At 43.1% G+C, this 25,120-nt stretch overlaps 1 protein-coding gene across 6 annotated transcripts; it reads right to left on the minus strand.

The window, feature by feature from the left end:
• Nucleotides 1-1,916: 1,916 nt before the first annotated feature.
• ZSCAN20 (zinc finger and SCAN domain containing 20) lies at nt 1,917-24,434 on the minus strand. Of its 6 annotated transcripts, none has more exons than XM_037827796.1 (8): nt 24,338-24,434; nt 16,422-16,948; nt 13,698-13,875; nt 13,155-13,231; nt 12,758-12,842; nt 7,952-8,635; nt 3,912-4,337; nt 1,917-3,353 (listed from the first exon to the last, which is right to left on the minus strand). In XM_037827796.1, exons 2-8 carry the CDS (start codon nt 16,836-16,838, stop codon nt 2,089-2,091), a joined length of 3,132 nt encoding a protein of 1,043 aa, XP_037683724.1. In that variant the 5' UTR covers nt 16,839-16,948; nt 24,338-24,434; the 3' UTR covers nt 1,917-2,088. The 6 variants fall into 6 exon arrangements, with proteins under 6 accessions (XP_037683724.1, XP_037683720.1, XP_037683723.1 ...); XM_037827792.1 differs by having other exon boundaries at nt 3,912-4,340; XM_037827795.1 differs by lacking the exon at nt 24,338-24,434 and adding an exon at nt 21,909-21,948 and having other exon boundaries at nt 3,912-4,340.
• Between the last annotated feature and the right edge of the window lie 686 nt (nt 24,435-25,120).

Genomic DNA, 25,120 nt, shown 5'->3' on the forward strand with positions numbered 1-25,120 from the left:
TTCCAATCTCAGCTCCCAACACTCCCCACCTCCTATATTACACCCTAATAGTGTGCTTATTGCCCCCCCAGCATGCACCCTGAATCTATGCTATTTCACACTATGCCTTCCCCTGGAACTCTCTTTCCCTCCTTCAAGACTGTTCCTCTCACCTCACATGGTACCACAGGTATCATTTTATTATGGCAGTTACTGATATCTGCTGGCTTCAGTGTAGGGCTCACTCCTTGACCTCTGCCCCTCAGAGATGAGAACTAGGAATGGGAAACTGGGAAAGAACTGACAGGCAGTGATCCCAGATAAGCTGGTTCTTTGGAAGGGGGTTATAAAGCAGAGGAAGGGGTTAAGGAATGATATTCCATGAGAGTGGCAAAGCTCTCCAATGACTTCCTCACATTAACAGAATGTTCCATTCTTCAGGGTTCCATAGCATCCAATTATTTGATAGGTACTCCCCAAGTCCACAAAATAACCAGGGTATAAATGGCATCCCAATGTCAAAAGTGGATGTTAAAAGAGGGATTTTCCTTTAAAATCCTAGGGAAATGCAAGTCCTTGGTCCACATTTTTAAACCATTCTAAGGAGAAACTCTGGAGGCCCAAGTGCTGCAAATTAGAAAAACATCTTGTATTATTCTTATTTAGCCTATCTGTGTGGAAGGCTGATCTTAATAGACAAGACTTAGAAAGCTCTGGGTAGGCTAAGGATAAGAAGGTGCAGGACAGAATTGTGCAATGAACCTGGAATGCAGAATAGTGTTCAAAGACTTCTCACTAGAGTACCCCACACACCCACTCCTTTCATCTCTCTTCTGCTTCAGTCTTGGCATGAAGATCAGGAACAAAGCTGCTGCCATATCAAAATGCAAAGGGTCAGAGAGGCAAAAATGCAGGGATGAGTGAGCACTGGAAAGGAACCCCAAGTTTCTTAAAGGCTTAACATATGACCCAATCAAGTTATATCAAGAAGAAAGACTGACACCCTGGAGAAAAGGGATACTCTGAAACTCCATTTCCTCAGCCACAGCAGTATCTCAGTGGAGGAAACATCACTTTGACTAAATATTTTCCCCAATCTCAACCCACCTTTATCTCTCACCCATACTATTTTAAAGATAGAAATTCATCAAGCTCAGCCTTGCTCAAAGCACTATGGCAATTCTGAATTCCCCAGTCCTTTAATCTTTAGGGATGTCTGGTTTCCTTATTTGCTAAAAGGAGAATTCATCAAATAATTATAACAGGAAATGTGATCTATAAAGTATCTTGAGATCCTGGTACCTGAGACACCTACCTTAATATGAAAAGGAATTCAGGATAGCACTAAGAGTATCTCAGGCACTGAAAACAGATATGATTGAATCCTGCCTCTGCCATTTTTGACGTGTGACTTCAAGTAAGTTAATTAACTCCGATGAGCCTCAGTTTCCTCCTTTGGAAAATGGAATAATATTAGTACCCACCTTTTGGGGATGCTGAGGGAATTAAATAAGATGGTGCATTTAAAATGCTTAGCACTGAGCCTGCCAAAGAGCAAATGCTCAATAGATACTGAGTATTTCTGCTATTATTAATGACTCAGTGCTGATGTTACTGGCGTTCCTGCTCTTTGATAAGCTCATGGTGGTCTGCTCCATACCACTGATTCTTAATTATGCTCCTCTCTCACTAGAGTCTCAAAGTTCTTCCATGAGGATATGCCACGATTGAAAACTACCATGTATGAGAACCATGTTTGCACATGGACAGTGTGAAGGCATAGCAAAGGTTTGGAATCACCACTCAAGACTATTGATTTACCTCTGACCCTCTAAGTTAACAGTTTGGCTCAAACACTGATAAAGTTCTTCACAATAGCAAACATAAGGACTGCTTGGGATTGTGTACGGGTGAAAAACAAATCACATTGAGAAATGTGCCTTCAAATCAGGATCCTTAGTATTTGCAATTCACTTCTAAATTACCTGGATTATACCAAGATAACATCCACAGGATGTTAAAATTGGAAAAGTTTCTTCCTAGCATGTCTCAAGACCTTGGGATATTTGAATATATATTTGTTTCTTTTGTTGTAGGAGAAGTTGTCTCCTATGAGGCTTTCCCTCCCACATGGGTTCTCCGGTGGGCACTGAAGTGGGAGCTGTTGTTGAAGTCTTTGCCACACTCAGTACATTTATAGGGTTTCTCCCCAGTGTGGATTCTCTGGTGAATAATAAGACTTGAGCTCTGGTTAAAGCATTTCCCACACTCTCTGCACTTATAAGGTTTCTCTCCTGTGTGAATCCTCTGGTGAGTAATGAGGTTAGAGCGGTCACGGAAGTATTTACCACACATGAGGCATTTGTAGGGCTTCTCTCCTGTGTGTACTCTCTGATGTGTGATCAGCTTAGAGCGCTCACTGAAGCATTTCCCGCAGTCTTCACACTTATACGGCTTCTCCCCAGTGTGGGTTCGCTGGTGGTTAGCCAGAGTGGAGCTCTTACTGAAGCTTTTCCCACATTCAGCACATTCATATGGTTTCTCTCCTATATGGATTCTTTGGTGACTAATGAGGGCAGAGCTCTTAGAGAATCTTCTTCCACATTCAGAACATTGATAAAGTTTTTCCCCTGAGTTGGTGCTGGGTGGTCCAGGAGAATTCAAGTTCTTACTGATACTGCTTCCACTTTGAGATTGTTCAGATTTCTCCTCTATAGAGTTCCTCCAGTGAGTACTAAAGGATGGATGTTGGTCAAAGCTTTCCCCAGGCTCACTATAGCGGTCAGAATTTCCTCCCAGGTGGATTCTCTGATGTTTCAGAAGGTTTGAGCTCTGGTTGAAGCTTTTCCAACATTCCCCACATTTGTAGGGCTTTTCCCCTGTGTGGATTCTCTGGTGAGTGACCAGATTGGAGTGGTCACTAAAGTTTTTCCCACATTCAAGGCATTTGTAGGGCTTCTCTCCAGTATGGATTCTCTGGTGAGTGTTGAGGTTGGAGCGGTCACTGAAGTTTTTCCCACATTCAAAGCATTTGTAGGGCTTCTCACCTGTGTGGATCCGCTGGTGGGCTATGAAGTGGGAGCTCCGACTAAAACTTTTCACACACGTGTCACACTTATAGTGTTTCTCTGCCAGGTACAGGCCTTGGTGATCAATAAGTTTTTCTAAGTCCTCTTCAGAAGAACTTTTCTCCCACCGTTCCTGTGGGGGATTTCCCCACTGCCCTTCACCTTCATTTTCATTTTCACTGTCTTCCCCCCAATCATGAGGTTGGTGAACACTTTCTGTAGTGCATTCTGATAATGCTCCAGGCAAATCCTCAAAAATTTCCTGCTCTGAAATCTGGTCTTCATCTTCATGCCTCATCTCAAAACCTGAAACAATGAATAGAAATGCAGTTTTGTTCATTCATTAGTTAGCATTTATCTTTACATCTGTCTTATATCCTGTGAATGTGGTTAACATACACTTGTATCTTGTATTTAATGAATGTGGCTAACATTAAATTAACCAAGTTTTAGCATTTCTGACCTACAAAGCTGAGGAATGAAGTCTGGGCTATGGTAATATCACCAAGGAGCCATTAGGCCCAGTCCAAGCAACCAGCTAACCAGCCTCCTTGGTTAATTCTCCTGTCTCACTATTCAATAATGAACACCTCCTTCAAGTCAATAGTGTTAGGTATATTCTGTATCATATGAGATTTAGTATACTCTATTATGTCCAGATGCATCCCAGAAAATCTAGACCAATTGACTGCTTACCTCATTTGGGGGATCATACTAGGCCAGAGACTAGATAAACTGAGCGAAGCATAAATCATTTTCCTATTCAATCCTGTTCTCTCAGTTCGGTGGCAAAAGATAAGCCTGGCTCTCTCACTTTTTCTCTGTGCCTGTAGACTTTGTGGACATCCAATTACTCAGGCTTACCAGTGTCTGGGGTTTTAGGACATGGGGTTGGAGGTCTGAAGCCATCTTCATCTGCCATCTCATCCCAGGCCTCCTGGTCATCAGCCTCAGTACTGCTCTGCCCAGACCTGAGGAGACCTGTGGCCTCCCTGAAGGTCCCCATGGTTCTGACTGCAGTTCGAGCCCTCATCAGAGAGTCTAGCTCCTCATAAAAGGGGCACGTCCCTGGTGGGTAGCTGCTCTTGGCTTTCCGGTAACTTCGAAGGAGGTTTTTGAATCTATAGCGACACTGCTCCAGTGTCCTCAAGAAGCCCTGTGCACACAGCCGCTCTGCGATGGCCCGATACACCTGGCTGTTCTGGTGACAGGTACGAAGCTTTTCAGGGAATGGAGACTCACTGAGAATTGCCAGGAAAGCCTTGGTCTCCTCGTAGCCCCAGTGCACACCTGCTGTCAAGAATGAAGAGTTCAGAGCTGTGAGATTTAATGAGATTTGCCTAGGTCATGAGGGATCAGAGTGACCTGCCCTGCTAAACACCTAGAACAGAAACTATCCAAGTGCCTGGGTCACCAGCAAAGAATATACCCTTGCTTTTTGGTGGGGGGCGGGGGGAAGGTGCTAGGAACATCAACCATAACTTCCCAATCCACACTCCCTTCTAAGAGATTCTAATTAAAACAAATGTCTCTGCTGAAGGGAAGGGCTTAGGTTGCCATATTATACCAGGTGACTCTGCTCTGCTGGCTTCAGCTGACTGGTTCAGAGAAAGGCCTGTAATTGGAATCCAAGAGCTTCTCCCTATATCTGTTCAACAAATATCCTCTGCTTACTAATCTAAATCTCTGCCTAAGAGACAATAAAGCTTTAACCACTCACTAGATCAATTTCAAATTCCTGGATACTCCAAGGTGGTTCAGGTTTCCTCTCAAAGATACTTGATATCTACCTCCTCACTAGATCACTTTCAAATTTCTCTTCAGGGTACACCTGGTTTGCTACTGAGGTATTCCAGGTTTGCCTCACCTCTTCTACCCAGCCTCAACTGCTAGCACAGCCAATATAAGCCTACACAGCACCAAATTAGAGAGGTTTGAGTTCAAATTCTGGCTCCACCACATTCTGGATCAATAACCTTAGGCAAATATTGCTTAATTTCTCTGAGTCTTTGGCTTCTTTGTTGTAAAATGAGGATAATACATATCCACTTCATAAGGCTATTGTGAGCATTACATGAGACAACAGCGACAGAATGTGTAATACCAGAGTCTCATAATATATTACATACCACATAGCACAGGGCCCTTGCCACTGCACACGTGTACATCTTGTCTCTCCAAATGGCCTTTAAGAAGGGGTTGTCATACCCTTCCAATATGTTCCCCAGCCCATGGCTCAGGGTCATGCACACAGCAGGCATACAATAAGATTTGTTTGGTGTTAAGCAGCCAAGATCCCAGAGTATATACTTCTTCTTCCAACGGAAGTTCTTCTAGCTGACTCTCCTGCATCCAAGAGACTGGTCACATGGTATCCTCCTCCCCTTCCCCATCCTTCAAAGTCGTGATCCTTAAATAGTTCAACTCTGGCTACAGAAAAAAATCCAACTCTGACCCCATCACTTACTGCTAAACAATACATACCTCTACTGCCAAGCTGTTCTCTTTGCTATTCTCCTAATACACACTACACATTCTTGCCCCCAAGGCCAACAGGAGAATGGTTGAGAATAATATGGTAAACCACCAATAGAATACTCTGCAGGCAATAAAACAGAAATTATGAAGACTATGGAGACATTGACTATGGAGACTTGCCAGTGTCACACAGCTAGTAAGTGGCAAAGCTAGGAGTTAAACACACATAATCTGACTCCAAGATCAAGACGCTTGTCCATTACTGATACAGCTGTAGATAGTAATTCATTCAGCTACTCACCAAATACTTCTCAGGTGCTCACTTTGTACCAGGCACTGTGCAAGCATGTTAGATACAAATAGGGGACATGGTCCCTGCCTTGAAGTCTAGTTATATGCAAAGGTATAATGCTAATGGGGGGTGGGGGGTAGGGGGCGGGAAGGGATAATGTATTATGATCACAGCTATGTAAAAGGGATGTTTGTATGACAACTAATACAAGAATGGAATACAGCAAAATGGAAATGGTTTGACCTGCATGGTAGGATTCCAGATAATTTTTTTTTTTGGTTTTTGATGTTCACTATTACTGTTACATTAATTTTTTTTTTAAAGGGGGAAAGAGCCATCCAAATAGTCCTCTTAGAAGAAGCTGGAACTCTGTTTCATAGTTAACAAACACTGTGGAACGTATGGGGGCCCAGAATTTAATCTAAGGCCTCCAGCTACATTATTAGGAAAGATTTAAGATTAGTTCAATATGCAGGAACCCTCAGTTTGGTGTTATAGAAACAGCCCCAGATTAGAAATAAGGACACCTAGGTTCTAGTCTTGGCTTTGCTGCTACTAACAAAAAGACCTTGGAAACATTATTCACCCCCTCTGGGCCTTATTTTCTTCACCCGTAAACACGGGTGGTCGCTCATACAGCCTCCAAGATCCTTTCCAAATCTAACACTCTCTAATTTGTTCCCTTTCCTTAGCCAAGGTCTAAGCTTTTATTGAAATCTGTACATAGCACACAGGCCCAGAGATAATACTTCTGCAGTAATGCATTATGTCTCAGGCCTTAGGAGATTCTTAGGTTATCCTTGAACCTCTTTTCTTTCTTTGTGCTATGACATTTTTTATTGGAACAAGGAAACCAGGAACATCATCTGTTTTTTATTTGTTGGTGTTCTATTATAAAAAGCGCAAGGCGGGGGGAGGGATGGATGTGGTGATAAAGGGATAGCATGAAGCTGCCTTGTGATGACGGCACAGTTAAGTATCTTGATTGTGGTGGTGGTTACAGAAAACTACACATGAGAAAATTGTATAGAGCTATACACACATACACAAATGAGTGCTTGTCTAAGTAGTGAAATCTCAGTAAATTCTGTGAATTATACAAATGTCAATTTCCTGGTTTTGATATTGTACCAGTTATGCAAGATGTTAACAATGAGAGAGGCTGGGTGAAGGGTGCATGGGTCCTCCCTGTATACTTCTTTGCAATTTCCTGTGAATCTATAATTATTTCAAAATAAAAAGTTTTTTTAAAGAAGTGATGGAGCCAGATTTTGAAGGTAGGTTCTCTGGCTTCAGGGCCTGTGTTCTTAAATACTATGCCACAATGCCTCATATTTTTGATAAGAGACATGCACATAAGAAGGACATATAAATAAAAGTTAAAGAACATTTTTTTAAAAAATTGCAATGCAGGATCATGCCTTAAGAGACATAAGTGTATTTCAGAGTCATGCAAGAGTCCAACCAAGGATACCCTTTCCTCTTTCATGGAGGAATGAAGAAAGACATGGTCTATTCTCAGTTCCCCTGCAGGTCAATGATGTATCCTAGAAAGGGATGGAGGGAGACCACATGAAACTGGCAGGAAGGAGTCCTGAGCCATGATCCTGGCTCTGCCCCTACTTCACTGTGTGTCTCTGGACAAGACTCTTCACCTCATGGACTTTGGTATTTTCACCTTTATAATATCTGGGTGTTTCCCAAACATCAATTGCTCAAGTATACACTGTCACGATTTCTATCATATCCATCAAATATTTCATTCAATATCTTTACCTAAATTTACTACCTATGAAATCACAGGGTGACGTGCTCGCTATATTTTTTTCTAATACGCATTAAGAGAAATATAAAATTAGAAGTTCACTTATGTAACACCGAAGATCATCTCCAAACTACCAGGGATTTACCTCTAGAAGGTCCCTTAAAACTGTATACTTCTATAATAAGAAAACTCACAGGAGGAGACTTTATCAAGCAGAAGAGTAAGAGTTTGAGGACGGCCTAAGGAACTGAACACCTAAGTCCAGTGGCATCAATCCAGGCTCGGAGTCTGTACCCTGACCTCAGGAAGTAGAAGTTGAGCTGGTAGAAGGGTTGGGATCTGGAAGGTATTAAATCCCCATGGTCTTACCAATACGACTCTGGAACAGAGGTGGGCCCCCTGGAGTCCTGGGTCCCTGGACAGACTCATCGGTGGTCAGATCACCACCATTATAGTCCGTTTCCTCTGGCTCCCAGCCCCCTTCCTCCTGCTCGTCCTCCTCTGCATCACTATCTCCCAGCCTGGGGAGTGTCGCAGCCTCTCCTGGGCTGCCTCTGGCTCTGATGGCTGTTCGAGCCCTCACCAGGGCCTCTAGCTCCTCATAGAAGGGACAGGTCCCTGGCGGGTGGCTGCTTTTGGCTTTCCGATAATTCCGTAAGAGGTTTTTGACCCTGTAGCGACACTGCTCTAGTGTCCGCAGGAAGCCCCGTGCCCTTAGCCGCTCTGCGATGGCCCGATATATCTGGCGGTTCTGGTGACAAGATCGGAGCTTTTCAGAGAAAGGAGACTCACTCAAAATTGCCAGGAAAGTCTTAGTCTCTTCATAGCCCCAGTGAACACCTGATACTTTCATGTCCTCCACATCCCATTGGTTTTGTTGTTCCCAGGTCCTTGAGTCCCTCCAGCCCAATGCCTGAGCTGGTTTTGCTTCCTCATTATCCAGGCTGTAATCTCCTGCAGTGTTCCTTTTACCAGAATTTATAGGGCCTGGACCCCAAAATTCTGGTCCTTGTTCTTGCTGGGAAGTGATATTTGGTTTTGAAACTGGAACTCCTACACAAAAGGAAGAAGATAAGTGACCAAGTAGAAATGATGAGCAGAGTGTTTTTCCAAAATGTCCCTGAAAATGGACATCTTTACCCAAATTTACTACCTGAAATCACGGTCTAATGTGCTAGTTATAATTCTTTTAATACGCATTAAAGGAAATATTTGACTATTAAGAAGTTTCTTTTAAACTTCTAAAAATTAAAAGTTACAATCTGGCATCTTTTCCAGAGGTTGACAAATTTCCATGCTAATTCCTTGAATGTTTGTAGGGATGGGGAAAGGTAACTAGAGGTGACAGCACCTCTTCACCAGAAACGTTCATCTGCTTGTTTTGTTTGTTTTTGGTTGTTACTGTTGTTATGAAACATATAATATAAAACAGGGATTATTACTGGCCAACAGATGGGCACATGAACTAAACTGGCCCAATCAGACTGAATTCAATGGTTGGTAGAAAGTTTTTTCTGAGTGTATGTAAGCACAACTGAACACACACATGCATGCACATGTCTGTCCTGCTAGGAAACTGCAGCCTCAATTGCCACTGGCATCTATCTTTCGACCATGAGGCAAAACAGCTTTGATATAAAGCTGATACTGAGGATGGGAGAGTTAAAAAAAAAAAAAAATGAACCTGGATCCATGACTAATTTGTACAGTGGCTGGAGCATACCTCCTTTTTGACTTCTAATAATGTAAGAAAATAAATTTCCTTATTTTTTCAACCAGTATGAGAAGGAGTTTTTCTTTTAATTACACCCAAATGAAACCACAGAGATAGGAAGAAAACCAACAAATAAAGCTAGGTGGATGATGAATTAGCAAAGAGGATGAAAACGAAGGAGGAGATGACCAAGGATTGTGTAAGGCCTAAACCTATACTTCGACAATCACCCACAGTCCTATGCCTGTTCAACAACTCCACAAGATAGAAGACTTCTGGGCAAGGCCAGGTATTTTTGGCAGAAATGGATCAAGAAGATATTACATCAGCAAAAAGACCGGGGCAAACTACTTGTACTTAGCCTAAAGAGCTACAACCATCAAGATCACCAACAAAGCTGCCTTCAACTTAAGTAACTCCTGAGCACTCTGAGCCAGATGTGGTAACCTGGAGCAGAAACTAGGGTGAGGCAGCAGACACCTGCGTGTGGCCCAAGGGCCATAAGGGTGAAAAGCATCAGCCAAAGAAGAATGCCTGAGTTCTTCCCATGTATAAGGCTGGTGGACAGTTCCCAGATGACAGAGGAGGGGAAAACAGATGTGAGAGGGAAAGGGCCGTGTGAGCTGTACAGCCACTGTTCAGATCGCATCTACCCTGCCTCCGAGAGCAGACAGCCAGCTACCCCAGGAGAAAGGAAGGGTATCTACTCATTGAAGACATTAGTCTCTGGATAAGGCACCTGTTTACAAATTATTCCTTGACTAGGAGCTATCTCTGTAGGAAGGGTTAAAGTGATTAAAATGGGAAATTCTGGGCTGTACATGTTACTACAGTAAAAAGTTGTGTTTTTTTTTTTAAATAGGGAATCTGTCCTTTGTCCTGTGACCTTTTCCATAAGAGCCCAATTTTCCTAAAATAATATTAGCTTTTTATTCAATACGCAATATTTAAAAGACTGCCACCCCATATAGTTCCTGGCTCTAACAAAATGGGAGCCTTTATTAAAATAAAATTTGAGGAAAAATAGATAAAAGAATTTTAGAGATGAAAGAAGGTTATGGATAATCTAGATCGGTATTTAGCTATTTTCTAAAGTCTGTCTTTTGAATACAATTTTCCTAGATTAAAAAGAGTTTCCACTGTCAAGTAAGTTTGGAAAATTCTACATGAAATAAAGTTAAAGAGGTTTATTTCCTACAGACTTCAAGACTTTGACTGGCCTGGTGCTCTGCATCTCTCTGAGAGGGAAATACATGTATGTAGCTATTTTGTCCACAAAACCACTTGAATTGGAAAGAGAGTATCTCACAAGACTCTGTTCAATAGTGCTCTCTGGAAATGCTGCTCTAATTAATCACTCTCACTCTAGACCTAAGAAACCTGAGGTTGGCAACATAATGAGTAAGTGCCTCAAGTCACGCCAAGAATCAAGGGCAGAGCTAGAACTAAAACCGTGGTCTCCTACTCCTGGTCTCACTGCCGTTTCCATTCTACCTCACAGTCTCGTAGAGCTGGAGCTTCCAGTCACACTACATTCAGGACCTGGGCTTAGTCATAGTTCTTCCATTTCTGTGGTGACCTTGGGCAGTTATTTAACTTCACTGAACCTGTTTCCTCATCTGTAAAGGGAGCTGATAATATATACCATCTAGCTCAGTACCTGGCACAAAGTAGGTCTTCAATGATTGCTAGGGCCTTCCATATTATAAACAAACCCCAAGGAATTTACTGTCACCTGAAGCTTGGTGTTAGGCACAAAGTTTAGGAGTGAAATAGACGAACTGGAATAAGTTCTGATGACTGCAACCAGAGTAGCAAAAGAACCCTAAACCATTCATTCACTGAGAACTGGCTGGGGGGAAAAAAGGCCCAGCAAGGCACAAAAACTGCTCTCTCACCTCACCAGAAACCTGGAACGCACAATCAACAGTGACCCTGGATATAATACTGTTTTGATGTAGAAGAGACTGTGGTTATAGTATATAGGAGTTACAAATCTTTTTCCCAAGAACCAGGAAATAAGATCGCCTTCAGAGACCTGAAGGGAAATGCAATATTAGAGCAAAGGTTTGCAAAATCATTCAAATGACTGATTCTCAAAAGGGGTGAGGGCAAGGAAGTAGCAGAAACTGTGGAACTGTAACCCATAACATTCTTTGATATTACCTATATAACTACTTGTTGAAGCATACTTTGAAAGTTATCACCTTTCTGTATATATGTTTTATATCACAATTGGGAAACAACTGAAATTGTGTTACTGTAACCCATAACATTCTTTGAGATTTGCTCTCTACTTGTTAAATCACACTTTGAAGGTTATCACTGTTCAGTGTATATGTTGGATTTAACAATTTAAAAATGTATTTAAAAAAAGGGAGGGGGGTGAGGGGAAACAGACATAGTCCCCACCACTACAGCATCTTATAAATCACTACCAGAGTGAGCCTCTACAATCACTTGGTTCTTAACAATTAACATTTGCTGAGGACAAATGCCTGGCACTTTATCTCTGTTACCTTCTTGCAGTAAGCCTATGAGCTGGGTTGATTATCATTCCACTTTACAATCAAGAAAACTGAGGTGAGAGTCAAAGCTCTTAACCACTGTACCAGTGTACCAAGTGGAAAAATTGTGCAGTCCCTGCCTTTAAAGAGTGAGAATGACCCTCATGTCCATAAGACATAGTTGTCACCTGACGGAAAACACTATCATAACTTGAAAAGAAATGTCTCCACCAGAAAAGAAGCTGGATGCAGAGGCAACATATGTGATGTTCAACCAAGCCCCGGCCAGAGGAGAAGGAAACCTTGCAATGAACTTTGCCTTTTCTACCTTCACTCCTGGGGCTACTCCTATGTGGACATGATTATAGGGCCCTGTGGTCAAGAAGTTTCTAGAATCTTACCTCACCATAAATAAGACATACCACAGTCCCTCATTTTATCCCACTGAGGTTTCTAACTCCCCTCATACTGATCCCATGCTCATTAATATTTGACTCCCTATGTAAGTATGCCTGTAGAGAAAGGAGACTGTGTTGGTCATTTGGACTCCAAGTATTTAGTTCTCATGGTGATTTAATACATCAGTGTCATGGGCTTACTGATTAAGTCTGACTGAGATGGCTTTCATTTTGGTGCTGACAAGATCAGGCTTCTGAGACAACAAAGTGGGGCCCAGACCTGGACTACGGTGAATGCACAGAGGTAAGGAAGATAATGAGCCTGAGAGGACCAGCTCTTGGACGCCATCACACCAGCCTCTATCCAGGCCAACTCCACTCCCCATATGCCATCCATGTCACCAGTGTTGGTATTGCAAAAGTAACTCATCTTCCTATCTCTGAAATTCCACCAAGCCTTGAGTCTTAAGGGAGTGATGGAACAATCTAAAATCTTTGGGAATTCAATGTCCCAGAAACCTAACAGAATCTTCTTCACAGAGCATTGTTTTCTTACCCAGGGACAAGCTGAACCCACAGTCTTCTCTCAGGTGGTCCTTGCAGAAATCCTTCTCAGCATGTTTGCCAGGGCCCAAGGCTTCCTGTGAGAAGCACAAGGGAAGGGACTCAAATGTCACTGACCCTTGTAAACAGCCTGGGAACCCTACCAGACCCCAGACAAAATAATGGGAATGCTGGGTGAGACTAGCATCATAGAACCAACATGACCAAGAGAGGAAGGACCAGGGAATTGGGGTGGGGTAGGCGGGATGGGGGAATTGGACACAAGCTGGCAGGTGGGCAGTCCTTATGTCCTATGCCCTGAAGGGAGGCCATGGAGAGAGATGGGGAGCACTGGAGCCAAGAGCACAGGAGTAGTGATGATAGGGAAGGAAGAACACATGGCAGCTTACCTGAGACTCAGCTGCCACCTCCCAATCTCCAATGCTCCCCATCTTCGGGAGGGTAGGGACCCGGGGAGTGAGGACAGCTGAAGAGAAGGAAAACACTCTGAAACCCAAGCTCTGGTTCTTCAAGGAGCCACCTCCTCTCAGGTCCAGCCTTCCAAAAGTCATGCTTGGATCACACTGAGACTATGCTTCTGACCAGTACATATTTTCCCTTTTACTCCCCTTCTTGATTGTCTAGTTCCTAAGCTACCTTAATTGATGGGCTGTATATGAGGGGCCAGTCCTGAACTCCCATGACCACCAACCGCACCAGCTCAGCCTGTCCTGCTGCATGATTCCAGCTACATCAGGGCATGCTGGGATTGTAAAGAACGTCATTCTCTTTTATAATGCTTACTTACTTACCCTACTTCTCAGTAAGTGTACCATTAGACACTATCCTATTCCTTGCCTTGAATTCTGCAGGTGCTTCCTTCCCACACGCCCTTCCTTACCCTGAGGGAGAAGGCCCCATTCCCTGATGTTCCCCTGGCTCTTTATACTCACCATTCTCTTTCAAGGACTGTAGTGCCACCCTGGAGTCTAGATGCTTGGGAAAGTCAGGGCATGTATTCTTCACCCCCTGCTTCTGGGTGAAGCAGTAATCCGCTGGCTGCAGCTGGAAGCACTGAGATCCCTGCATTGTCTTTAAGGCCCTTGTCTCTTCTGCACACACTTCCAGTTCCTATACACAGATGGCCAAAAGTCCCAACTGTCAGTTCTGTAAGACCCACCTTTGGTAGGGCAGGAAATGTTACCCTGAGTACACCTGTGGCTAAAACAGGCTCTTTTAAGATCCAAAGATGGCCTAAAGTATGACAATAAAGGCATCGGACTGATGTCAGTAAAAAGACCAGCTTTTATACTACCAAATGAGTGCTGTCTTGCTCAACAAAGGGAGGTTTTCAAGTGTTTCAAAGAGGATGCCACTGTTCAAAACATTTCTGAATCATAAAAAGATAAATTATGTAAAATGTCTGTGGCATTAAAAAATAATCCCTAAGCATCAAAAACAGGTTACCTTTTAAGTTATCAAAGAAAGTAAACGTAAACAAGGTATACATTAAAAGGTAAAGGGAAGCATAAAAACAGGAAAAAAAAGATACAAATATATTTATATAACACTAAATGTAATTGCTCTGAATACCCCTCCTGAAAGGCAATACATTTAAAATAAATATTTTAAAAGGAAGGAAAAAGAATTAAAGACGGAATTTTAAAATGAAATAAAACTATGTGCTGCTTAGAAGGACAAATCTAACCCTAAAAATAGGATAAACAAAGATAAGGCACTCTAATCCAAAAGGAAAGCAGAAGTGCCAATTTTAATCTCAATGTAGATTCAGGCAAAAAAGTATTCAGGGATTTAGAAAATTTATATAAAATAAAAGGGAATAATTAAGAGATAACATGATTAAACTTTTCTGTGCTCTAAAACTTAGCAAAAATATATAAAACAAAATTTGGAAATACAAAGAGAATTGGACTCAAGCCAATTGTTAAGTTTCTTAAGCCACTATATTAGCCCATGGGGGTAAAGAAGATTAAAATAATAATAATAACCAAGAATATAAACAATGCAATTACGTAAATGGAATTATTATATATTGGATTTTACACCCTATGACAATACCTTTAAAACCTAGGTGACAATGACACCACCAGGAGAAACATTTCTACATTCCTCTTTGGAAATGGCTTCATGAGCCACTTTATAAGCTACACACAGGCTCAGGAAGGAACCTCCATTCCCCTGGCTGTATCTTTCCATACAGAGACTTTACTAGACTTTACTTCTTCTCCCCACTCATTCCCTCTTCTCCAATGGAGAGAGATTGCTTGTCTGATTCTTGAGATCAGAAGAGCTCAGCACACCCCAACTAGCCCTTTGTTCTCTTGGGCCACAGCAGGCCCTCAGGATACAGTCTTATCTGCCAAGGCAGCCTCTGACCATGAAGAGGGAACCTGAGTGGGAAGGGGGCTGGTGGGGCTGAGTTCAGTCCAGGAGTAAGGTATCAGGAAGCCACAAAAACCAATTCAGCCTTATCAATAATAAAGCTAATATCTGATCTGATCTGTCTCTCAGTTGATACTGAATTCACAGGTAGGGATCAAGGTGTTATTTCCTGGCTCTAAAACCCCAACAATATAACAATCCCATCTGCAAGGGATTATGTTCTCAAACTTACAATTTCCCACAACAAAATGCGGTTAAGTATAATATCAAAAGTATTACTGATGATATGACAAGTGGAAAGCAATAGGATTAAGCTGAGATGAGGGTTTTGGGTGACTGGCACAGCCCACAGCCAGCTAAAGGACTTGTTTACAGATACCAGCTTCCAAATTGTGGAGAATTCCAAATTGTGTCACAGCAAAATTAGATCATGGGCCTTCAGGGTCACTTGCAAATTACTGTAATTGTGAATGTTAAAGCCACAATACTTTTACTTCCCCATCTCAGCTCTACCACTTAGTTATTTAAATTTGGGTAAGTTACTCACCTGTCTCTGTCTCTGTTTACCCATTTGAAAAATGGTGATCACAGTATCTTATTGGGTTGCTGGGTTGTTTAGATGAATGAAACATAAAAAGCTTAGAAAAGTGTCTAACACAGCAAGCACTCAATAAATGTCAGTTAACATCTCACTTGAGGTATTTTAAATTCCCATGGCTTACAGATAAGGCATCTGTTGAACAGTGGAAAGAAAAATGGCCTTGGTGCCTAAGGATCTGGGTTTAAGCTCTGGTTCACTAGCTGAGTGAGCTTTGTGAGCCACTTAACCTTTCTGGGCCTTGCTTTCATCTGTAAAATGGGGATTACAGATTACATATGTAAAAACATTTGGTTAAGTATAAAAAATAAGACAAATTAACCATAGTGTGAGTATGGTACTGGAATGCTGTTTAGAGTGGTGTTTATGGCTTTAGAGTCAGATTGCATGAGTTCAAATCCTGACTCTCCCATCTAGTAGCTGTGTGACTTTGGGATTACCTATCTTTCCTCCATCTCAGTGTCCTATTGGTAAAATTAGGCTAACAGTACCCACCTCATTAAGTTGTTGAGAGGATTACATGAGTTAATACATGTAAAGCACTTAGAACAACGCTTGGTGCTCAATAAATGTCAGCTGTTATTGCTATTCTTATTGTGATTTCGGCATTTATTAACCTACTCACAACCCTGCTGCTTTGCCCATCCCACTCATTGGAGAACAGACTCTGCCTCACCGACTGTCCTACAGCCTGTGCCTCTCGGTGCCAATCTTCCACCAGGGCCACTGCCTCCTCCCCGTTCTCAGGGTGGTGCGCCTGCACCCAGGTCTGGACCTCCCTGGGTAAGATGGTCAGGAACTGCTCTAGCACCAGCAGCTCCAGGATCTGCTCTTTGAGGTGGATTTCTGGCCTCAGCCAGCGACAGCAGAGCTCCCAGAGCTGGCTGAAGGCCTCGTGGGGTCCAGCTGCATCCCTGTACTGGAACTGCCTGAAGCGCTGGCGGGAGGCCTCAGGAACGGGGACTGGGTCATGGTCCTCCAACTGGGGTTTAGATTCTGATCCCCACGAGTCCTCCTCCAGTTTCACGATCAGGAATCCATCAGGCTCTGGTTGGGGAGAGGTCTGGGCCTGGGATTCCAGGGCCACAGCCATGTCTAGCCTGGACACGTCACTTCAGCTGAGTTGTCCCCTTCTGACTCCTTTGTGCATCTATGATGTGTCCTTTAAGGGGGGTCCTCGGAGAGGGACTGCTCCCCAAGGCTCTGAAGGCAGAAGGACAAAGGACAAAATGAGCAAGAGAACCCAGGAGCCTCTTTCCTCACTTCTCCCATAACTTCCCACCATCTATGCAAGAAGGGAGATGGAAGGGGGAGGGCCCTAAGAGAGGCCCCTTTCCCACAGGCAGGAAGTTAGATCATATTCCAGTACCAAAGCCAGCAACCAGGACACTTGGAGAAAGACAGCCCAGTATTAAGTCATCTGGGGACATTCCTAAGCACCTTAGCCTGGCATTTGAGGCTTCCACCAACTGGCTCCAGGACAGCCTTCCTTCCTTCTAGACATGTCCAAAGTCTAACCTGCTCTCAAGCTCGGTTCCAAATGTCACCATCTCCATAAGGCCTTTCTTCCTAAGCCTTAAAGCTTGGTGTTGCTTTCAAGTGCTCCCTGAAAAATTCCTCTCTCACTCTATGCTCCCCTTGGTCATCCCACTCATGGCTTTTTTCACCATGTCTATACTGATGACTCCCCAAACTCCAGCCAGAACCTATCTCCAGACCTCCAGACTTCCAAATCCAACCACCTACAGGACACTGACTAACCCACGGGTACCTCAAAACCATTGATTAAAAACCTGAATTCATCATTTTCTCCTACAAACCTGTTCCTCTTTGGAGCTCCCCATTCAGTGAAGGCACCGCCTTCCATCAGGTTGGTTACCCATGCCAGAAACCTGGTCATCATCCTTCTCCAAGACCCCCACATCAAATTCATCATCATGCTGTACCCACTGGCCAGCTAAACACCTATATCCTAATGCCACCATCTAAGTCCAGGAAATCATCACGTCTTCCACTTGATCAGCCTCCACTGATCAAGTCCCTGTCTCCACTCCCCCCACCCCAGTACCCATCCATTCTTGGCACAGAAACCAGACTAGATCAAAATCTGACCATGTCACTTCGCTGCCAAATCCCCTTCAGTGACCTCTCATTTCTCTCAGGATTAAGTGCAAACCTTGCCCAAGTCTCCAACCTCATCTCTTTACCACTCTCCCACTAGTTATGGTGTTCCAGCTACAGGGCTCCCAGTTCCCACATTGTGTGTTCTCTGAACCTGCCCACATGTGAGGTCTCCTTTGGGAACAGTCTCTTTCCCTTTTATACCTTGCTAGGTCTCTGTTCAAATTGCACTTTTTCTAAGAATCCTTCCCTGTACACTGAAATGAGATGACATCCTAAGCCAAACACTTCTGCAGCACCTTATATTTTCTCTTCCACAACCCTGGTCATACTTTAATGATATTACTTACTAGATCATCAACTTACTGAGGGACCTAGCAAAGTGCTCAGCACACACAGGAAACACTCATATATAGTTAATGAAATAATGATCAACCAATGATGATGGTGTGTCATGAATCAAGGATTACAATTAATCCATTTCTGTGCATATGAGGTCAAATAAATTAATTAAATAAACGACCTTTCTGCTCATGCCAGAAAAAAATTCTTTCTCCTCTTTATCTCTCTCTTGTGACCCTGAAGCATTGTACTACAGAGGGATATGTGTATGCATATATGATTGTAACCTCACCGAGGGCAAGGAATGTACCTTATTCCTCTTTATATTATTCCCCAGAAATAAACATGGTGCACTAAACACAGGAGTCTCTCAGTAAATGCTTATTGAATGAATGTCTGGGCCTGCCTCCTTTTCACAATGAAGGCCCTGACAATACTCAAGCTGGGCTATCAAAAAAAATGAGTTCTGTGTGTTATTCCCAACAAATCTAGGTAACAGTTTCTTAAAAAAAACAAAAACAAAAACAAAAACAAACAAACAAAAACAGTCAAAGGAAGCTATCAGCTGATTTCAAGTGGGAATGACACAGCTGAATTGAGAATGGAGGGAGGGTGGTACTTTGCATTTTAGGCCATCTGACTGGACTGCTGGGAAACAAACAAGGGTGATGAAAAGTAAAGGCTTGTCCTAAAGCCCTCCACAGATGTAGGAACTGGGTGGAAATACATCTCATGACCACCTGGTAACTTCCTGGTCATCCTTCAGTTAGCAGCTCAAATGGCATGCTCCTGTCATGCCCTGCCTCCACCTGCTCCCCAAGAATTGTCTCTCCCAATTGTGTTCCCAAAGATCTTATCCCACACTATTGCAGTCACCTATTCCTACATCTGACAGCCCCACTAGACTGTAACTATTACTAGGACCAATACCGTGTCTTACTCATTTTTGTATCTACAGTGCCCAACCCAGTGTCTGATAAATAGGAGGGCATTTTAAAAGTTTTGCTGTCTTTTATTAAAATGGTAAATCTGGTATATCAGAAGCCTAATGGGGAGAGAGGAATGCAGGAAGACAGCAGAATCAGATTTTCCAGGAATCAGTCCCTCCACCAAAATAACTACTGAACTGGTAGAAACTGTCTGAATCAACTATTTTGGGAACTCTGAAGTCTAGTGAAACATTTGCAGCAAATAGGGAAGAGCTGGATGAAGAGGTTAGTGATTTGTGGTCAAGATTGGTGAATTTCACCATCTGTGCAGTAACTACCATCTGCCATCCCCCAACTACATAGCCAGAATCTGTGGGGACTGCAGCCCAAGTCCCGGTGTGACCTACTGGTGCTAGGCTGGGAATAAGGAACTTGTCCTCCAAAATCTGAGGGTATGTGGTTTGATCGCTGCTTTTGATCACTTGGGGGCCTAGCATGAAGGTCAGCCATTGTTTCAACCCCATAGTCATAAGCAGAGGAGTCTTAAAGAGACAGACCTCTTTTTCTTTCTTTTTTTTCTCTTTTCTTTCCCTTTTAGGGAGCAAAAATAGTATGGAAAAGTCACAAACTGGTGGCTCAAGCCCTTAACAAGAGGAAAAAACAACAACTCCAGAGGAGGAGGAAAATTAGATTTCCAGAGTTACAACTCAGAATGTCCAATTCTCAACAAAAAATTATAAAATACATGAAGAAACAGGAAATTATGGCCCCTTCTTAGGGAAAAAAGAATTTAACAGAAAGCATTCCTGAGGAAGCTCATACATCGGAACTATTAGTCAAAGATGTTAAATCAAGTCTCAAATAAGTTCAATGAACTAAAGGAAACCATGGACGAAGAACAAAACGAAATTAGGAAATCACTGTCTGAACAAAATACACGGAAATTATAAAAAGGAACCAAACAGAAATTCTGGAGCTGAAAAGTAAAATAGCTGAAACGAAAAACTCATAGAAGGATTAAAGAGCAGATGGGAACAGGCAGAAGAAAAGACTGGCAAACTTGGAAATAAAGCAGTTGAAATTATCCAGTATGAGAAGCAAAAATAATAAAGAATAAATAAAAATGAAAAGAACCTGAGGTACCTGTGGCACACAAATTCCTAGAAATAAACAAATTGCCTAATTGACTGAAAGAGAAATAGAAAATCTCAACAGACCTATAACAAGTAAAGAAATTGAATTGGTAAACAAAAACCTCTCAACAAAGAAAGCTCAGAGCAGAATTGATGGCTTTACTGACAAATTCTATCAAACATTTAAAAAAGCAGAATAGTGGTTACCAGGGTCTGTGGGAAAGAGTGAATGGGGAGTTATTGCTCAACAGGTAAAAGTTTCTCTTTGGGAGGATGAAAATGCTTTGGAACTAGATAGTGGTTAAAATGATTTTTGTGTTATGTATATTTTACCACAATTCAAAACATATAATACAGCCTATTGGGCTAAGGAGGGGCCATTATTTATATCAAATTAAAGAATTAACCTTTCATGAAATTTCTTTTTTAATCATAGCCTTACTGATCAAGCAGTGCAAGCATATTTGTGTTCCTCTCTCACATGAGGACTAATTCACCAGTCATTTACAGAGTGTCTGTTATGTGCCCTGTACTGAGAGCTAGGGATCCAACAGTGTCTAGGATAGACAGTCCCACCTTCATGAAGTTACAGTCTAGTGAGAGAGATGGTCAATAAACAAGCAAAAAAGTATGTGCTCCTGCATAGAGAGGATATTACAACAAATAGGCAATTAGCAGTCCCATCAGGGCCAAAGTCCACAGTGTCAGATAATGGGTATTTTCTTCTGGAAAGACTTAAAAGTCCCAAGGTTAGTTTCGAATAGAAATCAGAGAGCCCCAGGGGCCATATATCACCACAGCTTTTTCTGTTCCTCTCTTAGACAGATATGGACAGTAGCCTATTGCAGAGAGAGATGTCAACAGTCAGCCAACAACAAGGTGACTTTACAAAGCTGACGGAAGGAAAATGGACTGAAGCATTTCTCTGACCTGAGACTACCAGGAATCGTAGGACCCCACGAGGATCAGCAACCTCAAAGAGTACTCATTTACTGAGTGCCCACCAGATGCCAGGCCCCATACTGGGTGTTCTGCATTTATGAGCGCACTGAATTCTCCAGGCAAGAAATATTATGTTGAGTTGCATTACACTGGCCTATAACTTCCACATAATCAACTACATACAAAGACCAGAGAGAAAGCAAAATTCAAATAGTGCAGCCACTTCCATTTACTATGTGTCCATCCCAAAGTAAGCATATGGTAATGATATCCATCACACTGCTGTTTCCCAAAATGGTCTTACTTCTCTCAAGACTTCCTTTCCATTGAGTGTGAGTGGAGTGTCTTTCATAGAGCAGAACCCCTAAACACAGGCCAACTCTTTCATACAATGTCCACCCACAAAAGTCAGCTGTGCTGGTTAGCTTATTGACAAAAAGCATGTTGTTTTCTGAAATGGCTCCTTGTCAAAGGATTTTCAAGATGACTAAATGTGATTTTTGATTAAATGTGATGTTTACCTTCTACACTGACATTAGAATGTAATCAGCCTGTAAAGCATGACTCTACTATGTTTTCACCTTACATACAGGGAAAGTGAGCATCTGTGAAGAAGAATCACTTAAGGTTATACAACCAGCAAGTGGCAACATTGGGATTAAAACCCAAATCCATTTTCTCCGGTCATTTTCTTACCCACACCATGTAGCCTCCTCTAGGTCTGCCAGTCATCCAAACTGTGGAGATGAGGGAATGAATACTATTCAGACAGTAATGAGAAGATCAGGGTTCTAGTCCCTCTCCTGCCATTTATCAGCCATGACTTTGGGCATGTCACACAGTCTCCACAGCTACCTATTTAGGCTGCAGCTTACAGCCTGACCCTATTCAGAAGTTGCCCCAGGCACCCCAATTAGTAAGACAGAGGTAAAACAAGGCAATAGGGAAAAAGAATCAGCAGCTACAAATTCAAATGGCTGCAGGGACCAAGCAGATAATATAAATGAGTGAAGTGGGCTGAGTAGGGATGGTGACTAAACATGGCCCCAGTATTCCCAGGCCTTTGAATTTTTCCAAGAGAAGTTAGAGCTCTGGATCTTTTAATTTTGGCAACAATTTGAAATTATTTGTAACATCATGAAGATTAAATAAAGCAGAATGGTGGGCTTCATTCAACACACATTCCATTAGCCACCTTTGAATTAAATGATCTTAAACATCTCTTTCAATATCCAAGACCTAGAAACAGTATAGATACCTACAAGCCATCAGGGACAGGTGTTGACTCCTGTCAATATCAGGATAGTAGCATCCTGGCTCCTAGGGTATTCAATATGGATGTAGACAAAAGAAGCCCACTCAGTGAAATGGAGTGGGAAGAGGGGATCTGCCCAAAACCACAAGAAAGGCCAGGAGTGATGCAAAGAGAAAGAAACAGAAAGTTCACAGAGGCTGTCAGGCTTAGTTGGCTAATGGTCCAGGCTATAGATTAAAGCAGCCTGACCTCTTGTTTAAGGGCTTAAACAAAGGAGAGCAAATAACTTATGTTTAAGGTGCCAACTTCAATGAACTTAAGTGGCTGCCTAGAGTAGTGGGATGCCCTGGTGAAATATATGCTGTGACCAATCAGCCATGACTACTAGGGACACAGGGAAAGGCGAAGGGGAAGTGGCAGTGGCAGCACATATACTATACATTTGCAACCCCTGGCTTAACTCTCATAAGCACTGAATCAGCCTCAGTTTCCTACAAAGACAATCCTGACAGCAGTAGGAGAAAACTACAGTTTCATGCCCCTGGAAATCCATTGGAAGTAGCAGTCAAAGCTGATAAAGAAAAATTCTCCCTGGATAGCCTTTATTCACAAATTCATCAAGTGTTTACTGATGCCTGCTCTGGGCTGGGCAATGAGGAAATAGAAGTAACTCAAACACAGTTCCTGTCCTGGAGATGCTCACAGTCTAGTGGAAGAGACAAACAAGTCAAAGATTCAAAGATAATTATGATCTAACACGGTAAATGCAGTAAGATAAGTTTGTGGAAGCTGAGGGGGGGGGGGACTTATCTGCCTAAGAGAATTGAACAAAGCAAAATTTGAGTCAGTTCTTGAAGCAAGAGTGGTTCTCTTGGCAATGAATAGGAGAAAAGAGTATTCTAAGCAGAGTGAACCAAACAGCCTACCCAGGAAATGGGGAGAACCTTGACAGCCCTGGAGCATGGGGTGTATGAAGGGCGATAACAGAAGATGAAGTACAAGGGAGTTGAAGACAATTTATGAAGGGTTCTGAACGTCAGGCTAAGGCTCTGGACTCAATTCTGTAGATAATGGAAGCCAATGAAAGGTTTTAAGCAGGAGAAAGCATAATCAGATTTGTGGGTTAAATAAATCACACTAGTTGCAATATGTGAGCCCATGTTGGTAAGGTGGGGAGGTGAAGGCTTCTGCAAAGGCCCTGGCAATGAAAGGGCAGATTCAAAACATACTAAGGAAAGTGAAAGGATTTAAGAAACACTGGATATAGAGGAATGTAAGAGGGATCAAAGAGGGCGACGGGTAAAGCCATTCGCTTCCATCATCGCATAAGGAAAGAGATGTAGGGATGGGGCAGAACACAAGAGCCACTCCCACGCACTAGGTTCCAGAGGTAACAATTATTTAAGAAAGTGTAAAGGGGGACCAAATTCAGACATGTTTATTCTAGGTGGGTAAGCAAAAACTGAACATCACTTTTAAGGTCGGGCTTCAAGCTCAGGCCTTCTTATTTTCACTCTTTGCCAGGGCCCCAAAGCCTTCTACCCTTCCCTCTGTGGCCTCCAGACCTTTCTATAACTCCCCCACCTCCAAATCTTCTCTCCGCTTCTTCACCTACAGCTCTTTCTAAGACCCTCCTCACTCCCAGCGCCGTCTATCTCCCTCCTCATCACCGTCCACTCTATGACCCTTTCCATCTCCGGACGCTTCATCCTCTGACCGCCCTCCCCCGTCCACTCCCCCAGCCACCCACACACATAAAAGCTTCTTTCTATCCTCTCACCTTCCCCGACCCGCTATGACACCACCTCCTCCTAAATCTCAAACCAAGAGCCCGAGCCTCAGCTGCCCCCATTCCGCCACCCAGACTCACCCACTGAGACACCCACTTCACAACAGGGCGGAAGTGCTCCAGGCTTCGCGCAGGGAAAGCCGGGACGGGGAGTCCTAACAGCGCCACCCTTGTAAAAGACCGCTTGAGACTACAATTCCCAGAAGGCACCGCGCGAGCACCAGTAAGCGGCCCCTCCGTTTGAGGCCTTTCAGATTTCTTAACCCAATAGATAAGTCATCTTCTCTCGGCCCCTGGCACCGGAACAAATAGGAACAGGTTCAACGCGGAGGGGGTGGGGAGAGGCGGGGCCTGCTGAGATCCTGGCGCCTTCGGTAGGCTCCGGACTAACGGCATCGCTCAGTGGGCGAGCGCTGGAGCCGAAGGGGGCGGAGCCGGGCCCATGAAAGGAGTGAAGGCGGAGCTATAGACTCCGGAGAGACCAAAGCAGAAACGCTAGAAAATAGGGAGAGGGTGGGTAGAGGTGGCTAGACTGGTGGCCAGGAGAGAACTGGACGAGTGTAGGTTCAATTTCCCGCTAACCGCCCATCTATGTGACTGTGGGTGAATTCTGAACCTCGCTTTCCACACCTATAAAATGAAGGTAATAGCGTCTATGTCACCGGGTTTTTGTGCAGCTTTAATGGGATAAAATACGTTTAAAACGATTAACTCAGTGCCTGGGTCCTAATGAGGCACAAGGAATATTAGCTATTATTATGTAAATCAGTACAGAGTTTGGCACCTCGTGGGTGTCAAAAGAATGTAATCGTTATTACAGAATAATCTTAATATCAGTGCCGTTGCTTTATGCCATTGTAAATC

Source organism: Choloepus didactylus, chromosome 2 (genome assembly GCF_015220235.1).
Source record: "Choloepus didactylus isolate mChoDid1 chromosome 2, mChoDid1.pri, whole genome shotgun sequence".
Taxonomy (NCBI): domain Eukaryota; kingdom Metazoa; phylum Chordata; class Mammalia; order Pilosa; family Megalonychidae; genus Choloepus; species Choloepus didactylus.

Bases quoted from the DNA above. Each gene is read 5' to 3' on its own strand.
- ZSCAN20 (XM_037827792.1), bottom strand. From the start codon at position 16,838: ATGGCTGTGGCCCTGGAATCCCAGGCCCAGACCTCTCCCCAACCAGAG. The intron at 13,232-13,697 runs GTGAGTATAAAG...CCTTCTCTTCAG, and splicing joins ACAGTCCTTGAAAGAGAATG to CTGTCCTCACTCCCCGGGTC. The intron at 8,636-12,757 runs GTAAGAAAACAA...CCTTTTGTGTAG, and splicing joins TGGGTTCAGCTTGTCCCTGG to GAGTTCCAGTTTCAAAACCA.